Genomic DNA, 17,909 nt, shown 5'->3' with positions numbered 1-17,909 from the left:
GGTCTGGGAGAGGGAGATGGGGAGCTGGAAAGGGGAAGGCTGCTGGGGGCTCAGCACGGGCCCCCAGGACGTGGGAGACAGGACCTGGACCTGCTTGTGGTGCAGAGGGTGCTCCCCAGCACAGAAGCCCCCCACTCCATGTCTGGAGCTCTGGCGGGGCACCCAGCGTCTCGAGTGCCTCCCTAGGAGGTCAAGGTCCTTTTGGACCTTTTGGGGTCCTTGGCCCTGGTACTGGGCTGGCTCCCTGGACCTCGCTGACTTGGGACCACAGCGGCTCTGTGGGCAGTCCCATGAGAGCTGTGTCTGCAGGAGGGTCCGTGACCCCCAGCCCTCTCCCAGGGCCCTGCATGGTGGGCGGCAGCAGCGGCGGCAGCAGGCAGGGGGCACGGCGGGAGCCATGGGCTGTCCCTCCGCCCGCGTCCCAGCGCTGCTGGCGCCCACGCTGCCGGGCTGTTCCGCGGCACACGGTGGCTGCCGAGGCCGGTCCCAGCAGCGGTGACAGCCCCGGCCCGGCCCCGGTCCCGATCGCGGTCCCGGTCCCCGCCGGCCTGACCCGCGCCGCGGCCACGAGAGGGCGCCACAGGACTCCCGGAAGCCCCGGGGCAATCCCACACGGGACGGCGGCCCCACGGGCACGTGCGCGCGCGTGCAGACGTGTGCCTGGCGTTGGGGGGCTGCCCGTCCACGAGCGCACACCTTCGCACGCGCTGCCGGCGTGGTGACGGCGCGTGTCTGTCGGTGGCGGCGGGCCCGGCCCCGCAGCTGCGGCCAGGCAGCGTGTCCCGCACTGGGGTGTGTTCCTGCTTTTCCCCGTGCATGCGTCTCAGCCATGTGCACGCGTGTCTCAGCTGTGTGTGCATGTCTCAGCCATGTGCACCCATCTCAACCATGTCTCAGCCATGTGCATGCATGTCTCAGACGTGTGCATGCTTGTCTCTGCCGCGTGCATGCATGTCTCAGACGTGTGTGTGCATCTCAGCCATGTGTGCATGTGTCTCAGACGTGTGTTCCTCCGCTCGGTGCAGCTCTGTCCCCACCAGTATCTTTGTCACAATGAAGGAAGAGGCTATTATGTTTATTAAATTGTATCAAGGCAGCATTACAGCAATTGGCAGCTGGTGACCCCAGTTATTTATAAAACAGGCTTTGGAAAATCGCAGCTCTGGGCTTAGGCTTTTCTTCAGAGAATTATGGAAAAAAAAAAAAAATCAATATTGCGGGATAGGGCCAAGTCATTGGTTAATTGTGGGGTTGGTTCCAGGAAACGCCTCCTGGTGTGACAGCAGCCATGGAAGAGCTGACCTCCCCCTGCCTCCCCAAAACCCCCAGCCAGGGCTCCTGTCCTGCAGCGCCTGCCCTCTGCGGTCATGGGGCCATGGTGGGGGACATCCCTTCTTTCTCAGGACCCAGCACGCTGCCTGGGCTGGTGGCTCTGGGACCAGAAAAGGCCAAGGGAGAGCGGCTCGTTCCTTGCACTGGAGTACTGGCTCTCTGAGCCAGCGGGAACAAGGGTGGGCATCATCTCATCCACCTTTTGCAGCATTACCAGGGCGGGGGGTGTGTGTGTGTGTCCGAGTCTTGGGGTATTAGGCTGGTGTCCACCCCGATCCTGCAGTGGTTGTGGGTCAGAGATAGGCTCTCCTGGTGCTCATCACCCAGTGCCCTGTGATTAATGGGGAGAATTAGGATGGTAATAGCCCTTTAAATGAAGGTGCCAGTTACAAATGATGTGTGCCCGTGCTGCGTGATGGATGGTGCCAGGGCCAGCCCCTGGGTGCTGGTAGGCAGGTGTGCTCAGAGGCACATTACAGACAGAGCAGGAGCAAGGAGGGGACTGTGATGTCATAGAGATCAGTGACATTATGGGGTGGGCATGACATCACACGCTAGCTCAAAGTGAGGGGATGTGGGACAATCCCAGCACTGTGTGTACATGGCGGTCTGGCAGGGAGGAAGGGCTGTGGTTGCTCCACCATTATCTGGCTGTGCAAGTCATCATGAGATGTCACAATAGTGCTGGCATGTGATGCCCTTCATGGAGCTGCTAGTGCTGCCCAGCCTCACCAGCCCCTGCGTGGCCACTTGTGCCCCCTGGTGTGGTTGTGCTGGGGCCCAGGCAAGGGGTCCCGGGCAGCAGCCTTGCAGGGCCAGGAATGCCCTTCTCTCTCCAGGAGGGGCCGGGTCCTCCCAAGATCCAGCCCCTTCTTCCCGTGCTGGGGCTTATCCTGCAGCGCAGCTCTGTGGGGCTATGAAATATATCCCGTTAATTCACCATTTAATTATTGGCTGTTTGTTTATTGTTTGTTTGCTTTAGTTGGTATGAATTTTTTATGATGGTTTCCATTGCACCCCGCCAAAAGCCAGTGAGATTTACAGCTTCGACATGAGCAGAGCCTTAACGAGGGAAAGGTCCCCTTTAGCAGCAAGGGATGATGCCATATCAGCATCAGAGGAGGGTTTGGGGCAGTTCCTTCCAGGGCTGGGGGGGCACAACCAGTGGGTACCAGCTGTGGGGCCAGGGAGGCTGTGGGGAGGCTGTGAACTGTGGGGCAGTGGCCCATGCAATGGGGGTTTGTGTGGAGCCAGGAGGCTGGTTGGGTGGCTGGGGGGGGGGGATGCTGTGTGGGGACAGGGGGGCCGAGTGCCAAGGCTGGGAGCCAGAGGAAACGGCATGCTCAGGTGCAGGCACGTTCAGCCCCAAGACGCAGCAGCTCCCATTAATGAAGCACTTCATCACCGCGGTGTTGGGGGGGGGGGGGGCACCCAATTCAGAATGATAAATTCCCCGCGACAGCACTGCGCTCGCTCGCAGCAGCCGTGATTCTCCTTCATCTTGAATAATATTTTTGGAGTGGTTGTAAAATAACCCGCCACAGCAGCTGCAAGTGGAGACACCAAGGCCCTGTGGCTCTCTCCAGCCCCGCCACCCCATTTGTCTTTTCAGCTCCCCACCCTGCGGGATCAGGTCCCCATAGCCCTTGTATGGAGCCAGGGAGTGCACCAGCACACATGTGAGTGTGCACCTAGCCATGCATGTTTGTATGCACGCACATGTGCAAGCATATATCTGCTCATAAAGGCATGTATATGTCCATGTGTCCATGCACATCTGTTCGGATGTATGTGCGCACAGGTGCCCATGCACATGTGCGTGTGCAGGTATGTGTAGCTGTGCAGGCAGGGGTGTGTCTCTGTGCACGCATGTGTGAGTGCAGAGCTGTGTAGATGCGCACGTACGTGTAACTGCATTTGCAGGTGTGTGTCCACACACATGCATGCTTCCTGAGGTCAGCTGCTGTAATTCTTTTCTCTCTAGGAAGTATTTGTGGGCTGTCTTGTTCTTCCCCAAAAGCGCTGACCCATCAGATCTGCATGGTGCCAGGCAGGGGCAGCCATGAAAGAAGAAGCTCCAGCAGTGTCTATTTGCTAGTGTTTATTGCGTCTCCCTCGGGGGGGGGGGGCAGAGGGGGTGGGGAGCATGCTGGAGCCCCCCCCAGCACTCTGCAGGGCTGAGCCCCTCACGACGGCTGCTCCCGTGGGGCTGTGGGCAGCCTGCCCAGGGGGGCTCCTGAGCAGCAGGGCACACACTGTAATCACCACGGAGGAGGGAAGCATGGCACAGAATTAAACTGTCTCTTAATTACAATCATTAATGAGCATGGAGGCAGCTGGGCTTTGTGGGCAGGGAATCCCACTGCATCTCTAGGAGGAGTCCTGGGCTTGTCTGCAGGGAGTTAGGAGCTTGCATTGGGCCAGGGTGCAGAGATGCAGGTTGCTCCAAAGCAGACCTGGCTGTGACAGGAGCGGGATCCCCCAGACGTCCTGGGCTCCTAATGCTGCCGGACACCCTCTTAGGATCCCTGCTCAGTGCTTTGGTGCTGTGCTCCAAAGGGGTTATGGCACTGCATGTGAGTCCTACCACTTACACACATGTGCATATGCACATACCCCATGAACCCCTTCCCGCACACCTCTGCTGTGACCTTATGCACACACCCCCTCCCCATACACCACACTACTGTCCTTGTGCCGCAGCAGCCGTTGACAGAGGAACGCAGTGAAGGACATGCACGTGCCTGTGCTGAGGGCAGGATGCACTCTGTCTTGGGGAGTGGCACTTAATCAATCCCATTTCAAAACTCTAATTATATCAACAAAAGCCTCAACATGGTGCTGCTGGCTGCAATTCAGGCCTTGTTTATTTATTTCCACACACTCCAGAGAAGTTTCTCCCCTTTGTCCTTTTATACTTTGCTGAAAGAAATGAGGTTAGGATGGAGTGGCACCAACGGGGCTGCGCTGTGCCGGGCAGAGGGTGCTGAGGTGGGGAGGGAGGCTGGACTGTTGGGCTGGGGGGGCAGCAGCGGGGCTCTGGGCATGTGTGGGAGAGAGGAGAATCCCTCGGGTGCTCCAAGCCAAAACTTCAAAGTGAGGGGCTTACAAGTCATCGGTAAAAAGAATTGCCAGAGCTCTTGTGTGCATGCATGTATGCATAGAGGTGTTCATGTGCGAGTGCCTGCAGACATGTCAGCATGTAGGTTGTCTACCTGTGCATGTGTGTGTGCATGCATGTATGCATCTGCATGAGCAAAGACTGGTCTACTGGGGGGCACTGGCTTTTGGCTGCGAGCCCTCAGTGGAAGGGGTGTTCGACAGGGACTGGCCTGTGCCCATCAGGTGTGTGACACTGTGTGACATTGTATGCCACCTCGTCATGCTCTGTCCCCAGCTGCCCCCCGGACACGATCTGCACTGGCTCTTGCCACTGCCAGAGAATGACCACCCGCACCCCAGATAAGGGTTGGGGGGGTCCAGTCCCTGCCCAGTTCCAGCCTGCTGCTTTTGGCTGCCCACTCCGTCCATCTCCCCAGTCTTTTGTTAAAAGCCAGTGGATACAAATAGCTGGTTTCCATATGCACAGCAGCATCTGTTACTGCCAGGGAGATTTGCATTGCTAAATGTAAATTGGGTGTTATGTCATTTATCATAAACGGGAGGGTGGAGGGGGGCGCTGAGGGGAGGCAGCAAACATCAGCAAAGTTGTCATAGCAAATCACACGACTCATCGTTCGCCCTGGCAGGAAGGTGCGGAGCAACCTGTGAAGGATTTGCACGTGGAGGGAAGAGGCTGGTCCCTTGTACAGAGAAGGAAACCAAGGAACGAATGCGGTCTGGGGTGCAGACCTCAGGCGTCCAAAGCTAGTCATTAACCCAGTCATCGGGGCTCACTACGGGAGAGGCTGGAAGGGGCAGAGTGCAGCCAGGGCTCAGGACGTGATCCTCAGCCTCCCTCTCCCCTTCCAGCTTGCAGCGTCCCTGGGCCGGGATTCCCATCCCGGCCCGCCCCGTCCCTCCCAGCCCTGCTGCAGACACCTCCCTCACATCTCCTGCCCACCCTCCATCCTCGGACGGCGCTCGGGAACCTGCCATCGCAGCCAGACCTTCCCCACACCCTTGCCATGAAGGGTCCCCTCCTTGGAGGCATGTTCTCACGGCATGTCAAGCGGCACCCCGGAGTGAGTCACCCCATACCCCCCTCCTTCCAGGGACCCCCCCATTCTTTCCCATCCCTCTGCATCCCTCTGCCCCTCTCCTCCTCCCAGGGACCCCCCCGCAGCCCCCATCCCTCCGGGCTCATCCTTGCCCTTCTCTCGCCACGTGCCTCGGAGACCCTGCGTTTCCCCACACCCTTCTCCTGCCCTCCTCTGCCCTTTGCGTCCTTCTCCAGCCCTGTCTTCCTCCCACTCCCCAAACCCCTTCTCAGACTCCCAGTCCAGCTCCTCTGCCCTCCCCGTGCCTTCCCAGGCTGTGCCTGCTTGCCAGCTTCCCCTTCACACTGTCCTCCCAGCTCTCGCAGCATCCTCCAGGTAAGCTGGGTGGTCCTGGAGGTCCCCAGCCCTCCTTTACTGAGGAGGGGTGAGACCACCCAGCACTGCCTGGCCTGCTCCCTCTGTCCAGTGCTTCTGAGAGGCCAGAGGGCTCCTTCGCTGAGCCAGGCTGGGCTTCGGGCACGTTGGCTCTTATACACACCTGGGCTTACCTACCCTGACAGGCATGCCTGCTGGCAGCTGCTTGGGTGAAGAGTGCTGCTCCGTGTCCTCCCCCCTGCTACACCCTTGCTCTGGGGGCATCTGTTTTTTTGGGGGGGTGGGGGGGTGGAAATCGAGCACCCTCCCCACTCACCCCGGCAGCCCCAGGTTTGAAGCACCAACTCCCATCCTTTCAGCTCAGAGCTGTCCCTGTCCCTTGCCGTCAAAATTTCAAGCTGAGGGTTTTGTGTACAAAGCTGCTTAAACCCTCATAAACTACAACTACCTGCCAAGATGGCGGCAGCTGGGCAAGTGTCCCTGCCCTGCCAGGATGGGTCTCTTTTGCTGCTGGGCTGGATCCCCTCCTACAGCAGGGACCTGACCCTTGTCAGAGGGTCCCCAGCTCCCCCTCACCTGTCCCCCCTGCTCAGTGTGGGGGGATCTGGCAGGGGCTGGTGGCCTGGGGAGGGTTAATGAGCTGCAAGCGCCGGGCTGAAAGTCACATAAGCTGTTGGCAGTTGGGTTTGGCAGGGGTAGAGCAGCCAGGCTGGAAAGGATGATGAGCCATGGCTGAGCATCCGGACGCCTGGCTCACCGGCAGGGGAGGGCAGGGGAGGGGAGTCCAGGCCTGGAGGAGGAGGCACCCTGGGGCTGGGCTTTTCCGGGGAAAGGTGGGTGCCTGCGCACTGCCAGCATGGAGGGCATGGGCAGCCAGGATGCCTGGGTGCTTTTCACATCCTCGGTGAGAGCAGATGGATGGACAGCACAGGCCAGGGCTCCTGCACTATCTTCATGGCACTACTGTGTGTTTCTGCATGCAGAACAGGGGGATTTGGGGCTTTTCTGTTCATGCCTGCCACGGTTTCCCCAGCTGACAGAGGACTGTGTGTGACTTGGGAGACACAGAGAGGCCCCCAAACAGTACATGTAAAGGGGAGGTGGTCCTGGGTGCCTGTACGTGAAGTGCCTGGCATGTGCCTGGCGCCATTAAAGCGGGACTATTGCCGGCAGAGGTTGCTGGGGCAATTTTTGACATGTCATCCATTACATGTGATCAGCTGCAGCTCATGCCAGGCAGGTACATCAGCACTTTCACCTGGCATTAGACTCTCCCTCCACAGCATGCCCAGCTGCCTGCCCGCCTGGCAGTGATTAAAGTCCCAGGCATGCCAGTGGAGCACCATGGTGGTGAAGCGCAGGAGCTTTAGCAGGACAAGAACCTGCCCAGCATGGCGGTCCAGGGGCTGCATGGCTCAGTGGGCACCTTTCAGGCACTGGGCAGAACCCAGCACTGTGTCCCACCATCCACTCACCTCAGCATATGGTCCTGCCGTGGGAGGGGATGGTCGTCCACACTGGCATGAGGCGCTTGTTCCACCCCATCCAGGCACAGGGCCCCCGCCTCACCCAGCACCTTCACGCATCTGTTTTCTCCTTCCTGCTATTTTTGTAGCCAGAGCGGTAGGAATAGGGCCAGATCCCCACTCCGGCAAAGCTGGCACCAGCTTGCTGCTGGGTCACTTGGAAGTGCTGGGTGGTGGCAGGGGCTGCAGCTGGCCTGCGGCCAGGACCGACTGTGCCTGGCCGGGGGGGCTCAGCCCAGCTGCTGGCAGAGATGGGTGTCCTGGGGAGCAAGGCAGCGCCTGCCTCGTTCCAAACAGGTCCCCACAATTGGGGTTAAAGGGCAAACGCTGCATGCACATAAGCAGCGTTTTAACTCTCTGTACGCTTAAGGTCAAGCTCTCAATACATCTTGTTTATTTTTGTGCATGTCTTGGGGGGGGTCAGGCCCCACTGCCTGCTGCATGAGTGATTCCCCCAGCTCCCCCCACCCTTAATTCTTCCCAGGCATTAATTACCCAGAAGGCGTCAGCAGCAGATGGTGAAACAAACCCATCGCCCCAAATCTCCTCCAACAGACACCACAATTCCCGGTGCTGTGGAGTTCGTCTTGATTAGCCAGTGCGGTTGGGTAGCGGCTACTGCCAGATCCTCTTGGCACCCAGCCGCACACGGCGCAAAAGATCATTATCTGCTGATGCCTCTAACCTCCTGAATTGGCGCTGGCATCTGCCAGGCTCTCGATCAGCTGGCATGAGCACAGAGCACTGCTTGGCTTGGGCATGGACGCTGCTGAGCAGGAACTGGGCCATGCTGGGGGCACTGGAAGAGGATGGGGGGGGTCCAGTGGGGACCGAAGGCCGGGCAGGAAGTGCTTGGGGAGGGGGACACATCTGACTGCCCAGGTGTCTTCCCCACAAGACCCCTTCCCTGTGCAGGTCATCAAGGTGCTTGGCAGAGAACAGAGGCGTTTGGACAGCCCCTTTTCTTCATGCTTTAGAGTCGTCGTCCCCAGTCTCATCCAAGTGGGGAAACTGAGTCACTGTGCAGTGGGTGGTCAGGTGGGGGTTTGGAGACACTTGCTAAGAGTTCAAGCTGCCAAGCAGAACTGCAAATATAACCCAGGCGCTCAGGTGCTGGCAATGTGAACTGTGCGGTGCGCATGGCTTTTGTGGTGCCGCCGGCCCCCGCTCCCTGCTCCGCACTAATGGGCACTGCGAGGCGCCAGCCGTGTTTGCCTTCCCAGGGGCATGGGTTGGTGGGAGGTTCATTACGCTCAGACCGTCTTCCCCGGTGCAGAGGCCACAGCAATTTGGGGGAGGTCAAAGCAGCCTCATCTCGGCTACGATTGAGGCCGTGTCCCCCCAGGCACTGGGGGATTGGCAGTGTGAGTGGAGGGGGGGGGGAGTGGAGACGAGAAGATGGAGCTGGTCGCCCTGCAAAGGCACGATGAAAGCTCCTGTGCGCACAGAAGGGGGTGAAGGGACCTCCTGCTTGCAGGGATGCCCGCTGCAGGGCTGGGGCACCTCCTGGGGGGTCACTGAGTGCCCCCCCCCCCGCTGCACTGTCACCACATCCCTGAGACATGCTCTGGACCCAGCTGCTTGACCACTGGTGTGACGCCTGGACCCAGCATGTCCCAGTCCATCCCTGCTGTAGGCGCAGGGGAAGACAAACTGAACCTTCCTCATCTCGTTCTCCATTGGGAGATGGTGCGGAGGGGTGCAGGGCCGGGGGGGGCAGCTGCGGGGGGGACGGAGAGCCTGCCCGAGGTGGGCAGCATGGCTCAGGGCCAAACCCTGCCCAGGCTGCAGCCCTGTGCTGGGCAGGGACCAAGTCCCTCGGGGAGGAATTGTTAGCGAAGGCTCAGCCCCTGACTGGGAGCACCATGCACGCTGGCAATGGGGCCCCCGGGCCACCTGGGCCCTCACCTGTGGCCGTGCCAGCCAGCGCCGGGCAGCAGCAGGCAGGGGGGGGAAATGATTTCTCATTCCAAATCCAATTCCTCTCCAACATGAGCCGATTTTTCTCTCCCTCTTTTAATTCAGTCACTCAAGCTGACAGCTACACTGTGTACTGCAGCCCAGCTACAGGATTGCTCTGCCATATTTCCCCTGTAAATCTCCCGGTGTGTCAGCTCTCCCTTTCACTCTCCAGTTGGCCTGATAAATATTCATTTTATTATGGTATTTTTCATTTCTCTCTCTGTCTCTCTCTGCAGCTCATTCCCCTCATTGGCTTCATCAGTGTCGGCCTGGGCAGTGCTGTCCTGTACTTGCTGAGGCTGGCCCTGTACAGCCCGGACGTCAGGTATGGGTCAGGGTGCCCTTGGGCACCCCTTGGGCACTCACCCCATGCCCCTGGAGCTGAGGGGGCTGATGCCCGGGTGCAGGGGGCGGGCGCTGGGGTGCACAAGGCACCTGGATGCACTCTGATGCCTTCATGGTGAGCAGTGTGAGGGCAGGGGGGATAGCCAAACCCAGGTGCAGAGGTGCTCGGAGGGGGGTGGGGGAAGCTAGGGCACCATCTGCCCTCTCCTTGCTTGGGAATGGGGGGGGACAAGGGCCCCTTCAACCTGCTGCTCTGGGCACTGCACCAGCTGCTGTGAAACTGGGGGCAGGCAGGAGAGAGACGCAGAGAGGTTACGGGGATGACAGAGTGAGCGGGATGGATGGGTGGATGACGAGGCAGATAAAAGCAGTATGTGACTGATGGAGGGGGGGAAAGACTGTGGGGAGGGATGGATTGACAGAGGAATGGGACGGTTGGAGAAGCAATGGGGAGAGCGAGGGAGGGATGGACAGACATAAAAACTGCAAGGATGAATGGCGATGGAGACAATGGAGAGGGAGACAAGGCGTGAGGATGGATTGATGAGGAATAGAGGGTGAATGGATTGGCACAGGACAGACAGGCATGCTGTGGCACATGAGGCTGGTTGTTTGGGTTTCTTTTTTTTTCCCCCCTTGTAACTCAGTGGCCCACGGTCCCTGCAGCCCCACGCTGTCTAATGCCTATCTAATATTTGTTTGCTCCTGGTAAAATGCTCATTGATTTAATTTGACACCAGCTGCCCAGGGTACTTAGCTCAGCAATTAGCAGATCCAGGCACCTTGTCTTTGATGGTAGAAGCGCTGGGGTGTGCGTGTGTGTGTGAGGAGGGTAAAACAACAGCAGCACCCCCACAGCACATTAATGCTATTAAACAGCTCCAGGGGTCTGCATTTGCAGCACAGCCCCCCCATCCCCCCCATCCCCCAACATGCACACACACACGCGTGCGCATGCATCTTCCCAGATGGAAAATTCTGCTCTTGGCCAACACCAGCGGATTGCAGGGGGGACGAGAGAGGGGGAGATGTGAACTGCTCTCTCCAGGGACCCATCCCACGGCTTCACTGGCCTTCTATAACCTCTCCTGGGACAGGACGGGATGCGTCCTCTTTGGGAAGGCTTCATCTGACCAAGACCAGCCACCCCGTGCAGTTGGCTTGCACACTCACAAGCATTGCACGTTCATGAGTGCTGCACACAGCTGCTGTGTCCCCTGCTTGCTCATGGCAGGCATGCATGGCAGGGCAGGCAGCAGCTTCCCTGCTCGCCCCCTGCCAAACAGGGAGTGAAAGCTGGGGGCTCATGAGGGGGAGGTGGGGAGGCTTTTGGGAAAGGGGAGGGCGGCAAAGCAGCCAAGGCCAGAAGGCAGCCTCCCCTCCAGGCAGGGGTGCAGCAGGGCAGTGCCTGCAGAGGTGTCGGCTTGGGGAGCCGGGGTGGGGGGGCAGGCAGACGTGCACCCCTGCACGTACAGCCGGTGCAGCGGCTTGTGGGCCAGCGCTGCGCCAGGGTGGCAGCCAGGTTGCGGTTTGGGTGAGTCAGCCCATGGCTGTGGCACAAGCCTGGGCAGGGGTGCTCTGAGAGCAGCCCCGCAGGGAGCCCGCCCAGCCCCCATCCCAGCTTCTCACCCCGGGGGGCTGGAGGGACCCAGTCAGAGCCCCCCAACCTGCCAACTACAGCAGAACTGGGGAGTGTGGCTATGATGACATCTGGGATTATTTCTGCAGAGAGCCAGGGCTGGGGGCACTAGTGGAGGTAAAATGGCGGGGGGAGGGGGCTGTGGGATTGGGGGCAGGGCCTGTCTCCCCCACCCTCCTTACAGGTGCTGATGGCCCCATCACCCCTTGCAGCTGGGATCGAAAAAATAACCCTGAACCCTGGAATAAGCTGAACCCCACGGACCAGTATAAAGTGAGCATTGGGTGAACTTGGAGCCTGGCACTCTGGGGCGGGGGAATGGCCATGTTTAGGGTAAGACATCACGTTTTCCTCGGGGAAGGGGAAGAGGCGGCATCAGCCCTGGGGCAGAAGTGCATGAGCCCTCCAGCTCCTTGTGCTCAGAGTTGGGAAGGGGCACGCTGTCACCCAACTCTGCAGCCAAGGCCAGACTTCAGTGATGGCCATGGGGGACACAACCCCCTCTCAGGTCCCTCCCTTCTCCAGTTTCTGGCAGTTTCCACTGACTACAAGAGCCTCAAGAAGGACCGTCCCAATTTCTGAGCTGCCCCGGGAATGTGCTGCCGTGCTGGGGCAGGGAAGAGCATGCCCACCCCCCCGGCAGCACTGCTGCAGCCCCCATCAGCCCTCCCAGCTCTCACCTGCCCTATGGCTCTGCGACAGGTCACCGTGCACACAGGCCTGACTGCTTCCTCAGCACCCCCAAACCATGGGGCTGCACCCCTCCCACAATAAACTACATCACTCTAGGAGCAATGTGACCACCAGCACTCCTGCGCCCTGCCGCCCTGCTCGCCATCACGTCTCGCCTGCATTAAACTCGTAGGACAGTAATAAATTATTGGGGGGGGGGGGGGGGGCGGGGCAGCAAAATGGATTATGTATGCTGTTTCCCAGGCCCATAAACATAGGAGACATTCAACACCACACCCCCCACACACCCCCCCCCCGTGAAGGCTGGGGTGGGGGCTCATGTCCTGCTGGAAGCTGCAGTTCATGGCCTCTGGGTGACACATTTCCGCTTTCCCATGCTGCAGGGCCCTGGGGGCTGCCCAGGGACCACCCTGGTCCTGACCCAGCCCCTCCAGAGAGGAAAAGAGCCAGGTGGGATGGAGGGGTGTCACACACACACATGCATGTAGCTTCATGTGTGTCCTGCATACGTGGGGAGCTCCTGCTCCCCCAGGGCTACGTGCCATGGGGCAGGGGCCTGGCCTTTGCCAGAGGCAGGGGAGTCCTGCCTGGTGCTGTTTGGTTTGGCTAAGTCCGTGTGGGGGAATTCACAGCCAGTAAATACAGAACAGATGACCCAGGAGACTGGGACGTGCTGGGGAGCAGGCAGCTGCCTGGCCTGCCAGTGGCTGGGCTACCTCCAGCTGGGTAGTGCTGCGGGGAGCAAGGGGACAAAGGGGTCTTGTTGGCAGCTTTGCACCCTGCAGCAGCATGACAGCAGGGAGGGCAGCCTGGGCTGCCACCCCCCACTGTATCCATCTCGCTCTGGGGCTCAGTCACCCCCCACCCCCCCCACCCCCAGCTCCCCCCCCAAGCCCGCTGGGTGAAGCACCACAGTGGAGGAGAAGGGGTAGGGACACTGAGGCATGATCGTGGACAGCAGGACCCAGGGGTCAGGGCCCCACATCCACCCACAGTGCCCTGGCACACGGTGCTGAGGGGCCCCAAGGACACTGCCCCCCACACCACCTTGTCACCAACCTCTCCCCCCCCCCCCGCTCAGCACCCACACACCTCTGCACAGGCAGGCTCTACCCCCACTTTTATTAGCACACACACACACACACACCCCCCCCCATAGAAAAGTGCAAGACTTGTTTGGACAGAGGGGACAAGGCTGGAGCAAGGACTGGTCCCTCCCCCCATCAAGGTCGGGGGGGGGGGGGGGATGTCTCTGTACCCTAACACTGAGAGCATGATGGGGGTGGGCCGCCCCCCACCCCCAGGAGGGAGTGCCTGATCCCAAAGGTGCTGGTGGGGGACGAAGGGGAATGGGGAAATGCAGAGGGTGGTTTTAAGCCTCCCCCTGCCCCCAGGTATTCCTGGCCCAGCAGGAGGGGCGAGAGTCCCCGCTCAGTGGTCACTGAAGCCAGGCATGGGGAAGGCACGAGCAAAGGTCTCCACGCGCTGGCGCAGGTCAGCCAAGCGGCGCTGCATCTCCGCATCCTGCAGCAAGAAGGTCTTGAACTCCTGGAGCTTGCCTGGGGGTGGAGGGGGAGCCAGTGAGAAGGGTGGGGGGACATTACAGCAGCCCAGGCAAGGGGGGGAGGCTGGCACCAGCTCAGGATGCAGTCCTTACACCCCAAATGGAGAGGCGCCAACTGGCACCAAGGAATGGGGGAGACAGGGGCCCCGCTCACTCACTGGTTTTGTTCTTGACATCCAGGGCCAGCATGATGCCCTCGTCAATGAAAGCTACGACTTTCTGGAAATCCTCTTCGCGGAAGTGGCGGGAGGTCAGCGCAGGGGCACCTGGGGGATAGAGCCCATCAGGGCCGGGAGCTGCTCGGGGGCACCATCTGCAGAAGCCAATCCCACCAAGGGGCTCCCCAGGTCCCAGCCCCCATGGGGTCCCATGCCCCTCTCCGAGCCAGAAACTAGCTCCAAATTCCCATGTGGAGTCCTCAGAGGAGTGAAACAGAGGGGGGATGACCCAGGGTGAAAGCCTGGGAAACCGCTCCCCCCCCAGAGAAGGGGCTGGATGGAGGCAGAAAGACCCCCCCTGAGCAGGCCGCATCCCTCACCCAGGCGTAGCCCCCCTGGCGTGAGCGCGCTCTTGTCCCCCGGGCACGTGTTCTTGTTGGCAGTGATGGAGACAAGCTCCAGCACCCGCTCAGCCCGCGCGCCGTCGATGCCCTTGGGCCGCAGGTCCACCAGCACCAGGTGGTTGTCGGTGCCACCTGGGGAGCAAGGGAAAGGGGTGAGGAGCGACAACCAGCCCCGAGCACCCTCAGCCACCCCCTCTCCTCACCCGTGCCGCCTCCCAAGCCGTGTTCTGCCTTGCACCCCCTCCTCTGCCCCCAAACCTACCCATGCTCCCCACTGCTGCCTAGGGACACTGAGACCGAGCAGTGCCACTTGCAATCTACCACAGCTTCATCCCTCCTTGTCCCCAAAAGCGGGGGGAAGGAGGCATTACCTGACACCAGGGTATACCCACGCTGGAGCAGGGCCTGTGCCATGGCTTTGGCATTCTTCAGTACCTGCTGGCAGTACTGGCTGAAAGCTGGCGAGCTGGCCTGGCAGCAGGGAGACCACATCAGCACAGGGCCTGGGTCACCCCCAGCCCGGAGCCCACTGCCCTGGCACAGACCTGTTTGAGGGCCACGGCCACGGCAGCGATGGCGTGGTTGTGGGGCCCCCCTTGCAGGGAGGGGAAGACAGCAAAGTTGACCCTATCCTCCAGGTCATAAAGCATCTCCTTGCCTGTCTTCTTATCCACTGAGCGCACACCCTTGCGGTAGAAGATCAGTCCTGACCTGGCGACAAGAGAGAGCTGGCACTGCTCCTCCCACCTGCCCACCATTGCCCCATGGTGGGGGCTTGACCCCCTTGCACCACAGGGCAGTGCCGACACCGCTACGACCCTCCTGTGGGTCCTTCCTGCTCAGCTCTGGCCCCAGCCAGAGCATGAAACGCAACCTCTGCTTTGCGCTCCCCTGCTGTGGGCAGGCATCCTCCCTGGGGAAGGGGTGGCAGGACGCAGCCTCACCTGGCACCGCGCAGGGTCTTGTGTGTGGTGCTAGTGACCAGGTCCGCGTGCTCAAAGGGCGAAGGGATGGCCTTGGCTGCCACCAGCCCGCTGATGTGCGCCATGTCCGCCAGCAGGTACGCCTTCACCTCCTCGCACACCTGGGGACACAGGGCACAGGGAGTCATGGGCTGTCCCTATCCCCGTGGCCATGAGTGGGGTGCGACTGCCCTCGAGCCGTCACAGGCGCGAGAGGTCCTGTCACCCAGGACAGAGCCTGCCGCCCTGTACCTTCTTCATGCGAGCATAGTCGATAAGGCGGGCGTACGCACTGGTGCCGGCGATGATGAGACGAGGACGGAAGAGCCGTGCCGTCACCTCCAGCTGGTCGTAGTCAATCAGCCCTGTGGCTGGCTGCGGGGGATGGACAGATGGACAGCTTGCCGAGGCACATGCACCTCCCTGCCCCCCAGCTCTGAGCACAGCATGTTTGGCTGAACCACAGGCAGCTCCCAAGCACCCCATGGCACCGGGACGTGGTTGGGACATGGGGAAGGTAGGGCAGGGGATGGCAGAGCAGCTCGGGCACCCCAGGGGCACCGCAGGGATCAACAGCTCAGCCGGCAGATCCCCCCTTCCCCCAGAAACCTGCCCCCCTTGGCTTACGTCAAGTTTGTAGGGCATTGACTCGAAGAAGATGGATGTTGCTGAGATTCTCTTTATGTCCGACATGTACCCATGTGTGAGGCTGCAGGGGAAGGCAGAGGCACAGGATCAGGCCGAGCCCCCAGGGAGGCAGCAGGCTCCAGGCTGCCCCACCCCACTACATACTGGCCCCCATCAGGCAGGTCCAGCCCCATCAGGCGGTCGTGGGGCTGCAGCAGGGCTGTGTAGGCTGCGAAGTTGGCTGGTGACCCCGAGTAGGGCTGAACGTTGACACCCCAGCGGACAGGATCCAGGTCAAACGCCTCCAGAGCCCGCTGCTCGCACAGCAGCTCGATCTGGTCCACCACCTCGGCTCCCCCATAGTACCTGGAGGAGAAGAGAGATGGTTACAGAGGACCTTCCCCCCACCAGCCCCACAGCCTCCCACCCTGCCCCACAGGACACCTCGGTGGAGAGGACAGCCACCCCTCGGAAGCACCCGCTTCTGCCCCGGGGCTCCCCTTAACCTTTCTTGCAGCTGAATGCCAGCTGCAGGAGGACCCCCAATGCCACCGGTGCCCTCCCACCCCCCAGAACCTGCTCCCCCTCTTTACCTCTTGCCAGGGTACCCCTCCGAGTACTTGTTGTTGAGGCAGGAGCCCAGGGCTTCCAGTGCTGCCCGGCTGCAGAAATTCTGGGGAAAAAGGGTGGTCAGAGACAGAGCAGCAGAGCTCCCACCTGAGCAGGGGTCCCCCAGGACCATCACCACCCCCTGCCCCAAGCACCCTGCATCCCACCTCAGAGGCGATGAGCTCCAGCCCCCGGCACTGCCGATCCTTCTCCTTCTGGACTAGGGTCCACATCTCAGGGTCGCTCTCAGCCAGACTCTCCTGCCCTGTCCAGCCAGGCATGTGCCCGGTGGCAGCTGCCACGGCGGTGCCATGTTGCGCCCGCTGGCTGCCAGTGGCCACCTGGCCACCACATCGCTGCAGGGCCTGTGCAGGAGAGGCAGGGCAGACAGGCTGTGACCCTGCACAGGCAGGTGCCAGGCCCCCTTACCCCCGAAGTGCCCCTGGAACAGCAGGTGACAGCGCCAGAAGCAAGACTCTGGTGTTCCGTCTTCAGCCACCGGTGTCATCCCCCAGGGTGGGCACATGGGGACCCCCAAGGTCCCCACAAGGCACATGGGGACCCCCCACATCGTCTCCCGGGCCCACGGCCAGAGCAGGAGCATCTTGCCTCTGCTGAGAGCTGGAGGCAGCAGGAAGAGCAGCCAAACCCACTGCGGGTGCAGAGCACGTGCGCAGCAGAGCTGCACACGCATGTGCATGTGTGCATGCCCAGGCAGGATGGCCAGACCCTCAGCCACCCCGCGTGGGCCCCCCCGTTGTGCAGTGGGCCCTCACTGCTCCCCTCAGCCCGGGAGGCACGAAAGGGGCACTGTGTCCCGCCCTCTTCGCCCTGCCGGCGGTGCCCGGTGCCCGGTCGCGGATGATGTAACCGCCGCCACCCCATTGCATCACCCACGGGGCAGCGGTCGCCGGGCAGGGGCCAAGGCCGGTGGCAGTGGCTGCCCCGGCCCGTGGACTTTGGGACGGACGCAAAGTCCGCGGGGGTGGGGGCCGGGCCGAGGGTGCCGCTGCCCAGTCGCGGGGGGGGGGGCCGGGACCGGGCGCCGCTTCCCGAAACCGGCCGGGCAGGAGCTGCACCCCCGGCTGCAAAGGGGCGCTGGGGCTGGCGGGGGGCCAGGAAAAACGGGTACGCAGGGAGCGACCCCCCGGGCACCGGGACCCCCCGCGGGCACCCGGACCCCCCCCGGGCACCGGTACTCCTGCGAGCACCGGAACACCCCGGGGACCGGGACACCCTGCGACCACCGGGACACCCTGCGACCACCGGGACTCCCTCGGGTACCGAGACTCCCCCGGGTACTGGGGCCGCCTGTGGGCACCAGCACTTCCCGGGCACCGGTACTCCCCGGGCACCGGGACCCCCCCCCTCCCAGCTCCGAGACTCACCCTGCCTAGGCGGAGCGGCCACATCGCGGTCCGCGGTCCGCGCTCCAGGCGGGTCCCGGCCGGGTCCCGGCCCCGGTCCCGGCCCCGGTCCCGGTCCCTGCCCGGCCCCGCCCCGGCCCCGCCGACGCCGCGCGAGCGCTGCCGGGGCGGGGCGGGGCCAAGGGG

At 61.7% G+C, this 17,909-nt stretch overlaps 2 protein-coding genes across 2 annotated transcripts; one reads left to right on the top strand and one right to left on the bottom strand.

Annotated features, from left to right (window-relative positions):
- The first annotated feature begins 5,331 nt into the window (after positions 1-5,331).
- Positions 5,332-12,130, top strand: COXFA4L2 (cytochrome c oxidase hypoxia associated subunit FA4L2). The gene is made up of 4 exons (XM_076360373.1): positions 5,332-5,516; positions 9,592-9,680; positions 11,552-11,612; positions 11,865-12,130. Exons 1-4 carry the CDS (start codon positions 5,460-5,462, stop codon positions 11,919-11,921), a joined length of 264 nt encoding a protein of 87 aa, XP_076216488.1. The 5' UTR covers positions 5,332-5,459; the 3' UTR covers positions 11,922-12,130.
- A 1,005-nt stretch (positions 12,131-13,135) lies between these two features.
- SHMT2 (serine hydroxymethyltransferase 2) lies at positions 13,136-17,839 on the bottom strand. Its single transcript, XM_076360367.1, has 12 exons — positions 17,745-17,839; positions 16,524-16,721; positions 16,341-16,420; positions 15,913-16,113; positions 15,748-15,829; positions 15,373-15,495; positions 15,103-15,242; positions 14,704-14,869; positions 14,530-14,629; positions 14,135-14,290; positions 13,755-13,862; positions 13,136-13,591 (listed from the first exon to the last, which is right to left on the bottom strand). Exons 1-12 carry the CDS (start codon positions 17,766-17,768, stop codon positions 13,464-13,466), a joined length of 1,506 nt encoding a protein of 501 aa, XP_076216482.1. The 5' UTR covers positions 17,769-17,839; the 3' UTR covers positions 13,136-13,463.
- Positions 17,840-17,909: the final 70 nt, after the last annotated feature.

The sequence above is a fragment of the Aptenodytes patagonicus genome, chromosome 27 (genome assembly GCF_965638725.1).
Source record: "Aptenodytes patagonicus chromosome 27, bAptPat1.pri.cur, whole genome shotgun sequence".
Classification (NCBI taxonomy): Eukaryota; Metazoa; Chordata; class Aves; order Sphenisciformes; family Spheniscidae; genus Aptenodytes; species Aptenodytes patagonicus.
This window is presented reverse-complemented; position numbering and strand designations above follow the sequence as displayed.